Genomic DNA, 3,963 nt, shown 5'->3' on the forward strand with positions numbered 1-3,963 from the left:
AGGACTTTTTCGGGTGGTGGGTGCTGGGCTCGTTTAGTCTGGCAGCTTGGAGGGTAGCCGTGGCGCGGAAGGGATGGCGTGTCGCCTATACTCTGCTTACGATGTCTCGGCGATTCTGTTTCTGATTCGTGCGTGTGTACTGCAAGCCATGGGATTCGCAGCTACACGTGGATTTACATGCTCCTTTGCCGTTTCCACGCTACGGGACGAATTCGCAGCTAGGCACAGGGTTTGTCCTCTGCATTCTTATGAATTCCGTTAACGATTACTCATAGTTGCAACATACTGTTTGGTATACGTCGCGGACAGGATGGAAGCGCGTATGCATGTCTCAACCGTCGACCAAAAGCTCACTAACAGCCAAACAATAGCACAAACGCCACATCGCCACCGCATCCTAAAATCCCCAAGTGCTATATTTTTCGCTGTCGTATATACACTGAGCTGTAATGGGGTCATTGCCTACTGGGTTCCTTCCCGCGTTGATTACTGGGTACCGCTAGGGATCATCCCTTGCTTCTGGAGAGGCTTTGCCTAAGATTGTAGATATAGTACCATTGAAGCAATGAAATCAAAAGGTTTGAAATATATTTTCCGATTGCAGTGAATTGCGTGTTAAAATGGAAGTTTTCATTTACTGTTTTCACAGTAAAGATTATTTTATAACTTTCTCCAATATATGCAGACGATCTGTGCATCATGTTTGCTACATCACAAATATGAAAACTTTATTTAAATATTCACATTTGCCATTTCATAGCAAAAGCAAACATTTTAGAGTGGTAATTATGACACATTATCATAATTATCAAAATCTAAGAGTGGCAAAAGTGAAACGTCAAATTTTAGAGTGGCATAAGAAAAATTGACAAAAGCTAGAGTGGCAAAAACAAAATTTCCCTTCTTAATTTTATAAAATATTTCACATATTTTTTAAATGTTCACATAATTTAGAAAAATATTGCATATTTTTGAAGAAATTTCGACATGTTTAAAAAGTGTTCATGCAATTTTTCAAAATCACGCATTTTTAAAATATTCATGCAAATTTTAAAAGTATTCACATATTTTCACATAATGTTTGCGTAATATTTGAAGATGCTCACACATTTTAATCATGTTACAAAGGTTTCACGCATTTTATAAAAAATCATGTAATTTTTAGAAAAATATTTTAAAAAGAAAGTAGAGAAAACTTAATAAGGTAAAAACGGGGAAAGTAGAAACATGGAAAACCGGGTAAATGCGGTCTAGAAAAAACCAGAGACTACTTTTTGGGGGATCACACGGTCATTTTGTTGCTATATGAAAAGGGGTACAGTAGAGTGATCCCATGGCTGAAGAAGCCACAAGAAACGGCCATGTTGGAGGGACACATCACTCTTTAGAAGATTGTGAGCAGGAACCAGAGACAACTAATACCTTCGGATAAAAGAAAGGAAGAAAAAAGACTGCTACTAGGCCATGGCCAAGTCAGGAACACTAGACGAGAGTGTGGCGTATGTTTTGCAATAAGCTAGATATAGCCTTTGCGCGAAAACATGGCGGTCATGGTAAATACTGCACAAACACACACTCCTTCGATTCAAACGAATTATGTAGGATTCGAACCCTTGGAATTTTTCCTCAGTGGCAATCCCTAGGTACTTTTCCACATGACTCACTTGTGCTCCATTTTGAAGGAAAATTTCCGTCCACTCAAATATCTTAGTAGAATTCTATTGTTTTCTCTATGCTATCAAACAATCTTCAATTATTTAGCTTTATAATACTAGGATGCAATAGGACATGACACTCTATTCCTGCATTTTTCCTGCTTCTGTGTGTTGAGAATCCATTATAAATCACTTGCACTCCCACGCGTAGCTCGCATAGAGATAATCACACGACACACATTTCAGCTTAGGATCGTAGTGGTAGGATTCGTGCGTCTCTTTGCCCCTCGCTGAACCAAAAAAGAGAAAACTTTGTTTTTGCCACTCTAGGTTTTGCCCACTTTGATTACGCGACTCTCAAATTTGACATCTCACTTTTTCCACTCTCAGGTTTTGACAATACATCACAATTTTCATTTCGTAGCAAAAGCAAAATTTCTAGAGTTGCAATTGTGATAATTGTTAAAAGCTAAGAGTGGCAAAAGTGAAATGAAAAAAATTGCTTTTTCCACGGAATGACATTTGTGATACATTGTCAAAGGATAACAATGGTAAAAGTGAGATGTCAAAACCTAGAGTGGTGTTGTGTTCGCACACACGACAATGATAAGTTCAAATATGGAAAAACACATTTTCTCAATTGAAAATGTAATGTATAAATTAGACTTCCACATGACATGCACATGATTTGGACTAAAATGCAAGTTTTAAAACAAGTGGAAAACATTTTATATCACAATGTTCTTCAATACCCCGAGTACGCACAAAATAAGCTACGTTGACCAGTAAGGGTCTAATTTTTTGCCAAAAGGACACAAATCTATTATAGAAGCTTGACCAGAAGTACAAGGCACCCAAATCATAATAGAAACTACATCGCCCTTTGCTCCCTGGACCACCGAAAGAGCACTACCACTGGCAGAGCTGGCCGTTGAGAAGCCATTGCCTCCACTTCCCTACTAGAGCCGGCACAACCTTGTAGATGATAGCCATGAAGTCTCTACGCACGTGCCCCATAGGACTGGCACCCCAGAGCCATAGTCGCCACCATTTAAGCATTGAATCAATTTGCTATGTTTGACATCTGATCTCGCCGTCGTCAATGTACGACGAGAAACTCTAACCTGGTCGACCCAAGGATACAACAAAAACCTACGTCAGAACTTTTCTAACGTCTATCCCGACGGTGAAACCGAGGACGATCAGAGCCTAAAAGACCAAACCGAAGATAAACCATTGCAATTTGCCGAAGTGTCACCCTTGCAACATGCAGGGGAGGCGAATCCATAGGCTCACCAATAGATTCCAGCGGAGACGATTTCCTAGCCACCGCCGCTTCAGTTACTAGGTGTATACCTGAGGAGCTGCGAATACTTGATCACTAATGTTAAGGCTCTCCTTGATGCACAAGATTCGAATAAAAAATTGTATGTCTAAAGTGTAGCGTCCTTTTGAATCCCATGGAATTAAAGAACTACATGAATTTGGATGAAGGAGTTCTTGATAGCATAGGAAAAATGATGGAATTCTTACAAAGGGATTGAGCGGAAGGAAATTTTCCTCCAAAACAGAATGCAAATCCAAAGGAAAAATTCCAAAGAATTGCAATCATCTGAATCAAACTGGAACGCATGAAAGATTCCTAAGGATATAAATTGTCTAGATTTCTATAAAATTCCTTTGAATCAAAGGAGCTCTAAACATGTTTTATGCATAACTAGTACTCCTACGTCTTGAAGGAGACGTGTACATCCACAGGAACGAACATGTTGCCTGTACACTCATGCTCATGTGTGTTGTGTTCTGCCTAATTGCACTTCTGATTTACTCCGGGAAACCGAGGAATGTCAGTTTCAGTTTCCGCGTCGCCCGGGCGCGATCGTCGGCAGCTTCTGCTGCTGGGCGATGAGCCGCACCGGGAGCTGCCGGCCGGTGCCAGAGCCTCCGCAGCTGCGGCACCGCTTGCGGCCGGAGCCGGAGCACGTCCCGCAGCCGACGTCGCCGTCGGACCAACGGCTGCAGAGGCACTCCTCCCGGCCGGTGCCGCTGCACGTGGAGCAGCGTGGCCGCGCGTCCCACCTGGACGCCGCAGGCAGCCCGTCCCCGGTCGTCCGGTTCGCCATCGCCACGCCCGCCAGCATCCCGAGCCCCGCCGACGCGATCACCATGGGCGCCACCATCTTCGCGGCAGAACCAATCCAAGAACCTCCCTTCTTTCCTTGCTGCGCAGATTGCTGGCTTGCTGCCGGAGATGGACAAGGAAGAGGAGGAGTTATAGGATTTCGATGGGTTGTTGCCTGTCGACGGG

The 3,963-nt window shown here is 42.9% G+C and overlaps 1 protein-coding gene across 1 annotated transcript; it reads right to left on the minus strand.

The window, feature by feature from the left end:
• Window positions 1-3,268: 3,268 nt before the first annotated feature.
• Window positions 3,269-3,963, minus strand: LOC123131048 (uncharacterized). Its single transcript, XM_044550817.1, has one exon. The coding sequence runs from the start codon at window positions 3,833-3,835 to the stop codon at window positions 3,509-3,511; it is 327 nt and encodes a 108-aa protein (XP_044406752.1). The 5' UTR covers window positions 3,836-3,963; the 3' UTR covers window positions 3,269-3,508.

Source organism: Triticum aestivum, chromosome 6A, assembly GCF_018294505.1.
Source record: "Triticum aestivum cultivar Chinese Spring chromosome 6A, IWGSC CS RefSeq v2.1, whole genome shotgun sequence".
Classification (NCBI taxonomy): domain Eukaryota; kingdom Viridiplantae; phylum Streptophyta; class Magnoliopsida; order Poales; family Poaceae; genus Triticum; species Triticum aestivum.

What these genes read in the sequence shown, in the direction of transcription:
- LOC123131048 (XM_044550817.1), bottom strand. Translation starts at nt 3,835, where the DNA reads ATGGTGGCGCCCATGGTGATCGCGTCGGCGGGGCTCGGGATGCTGGCG.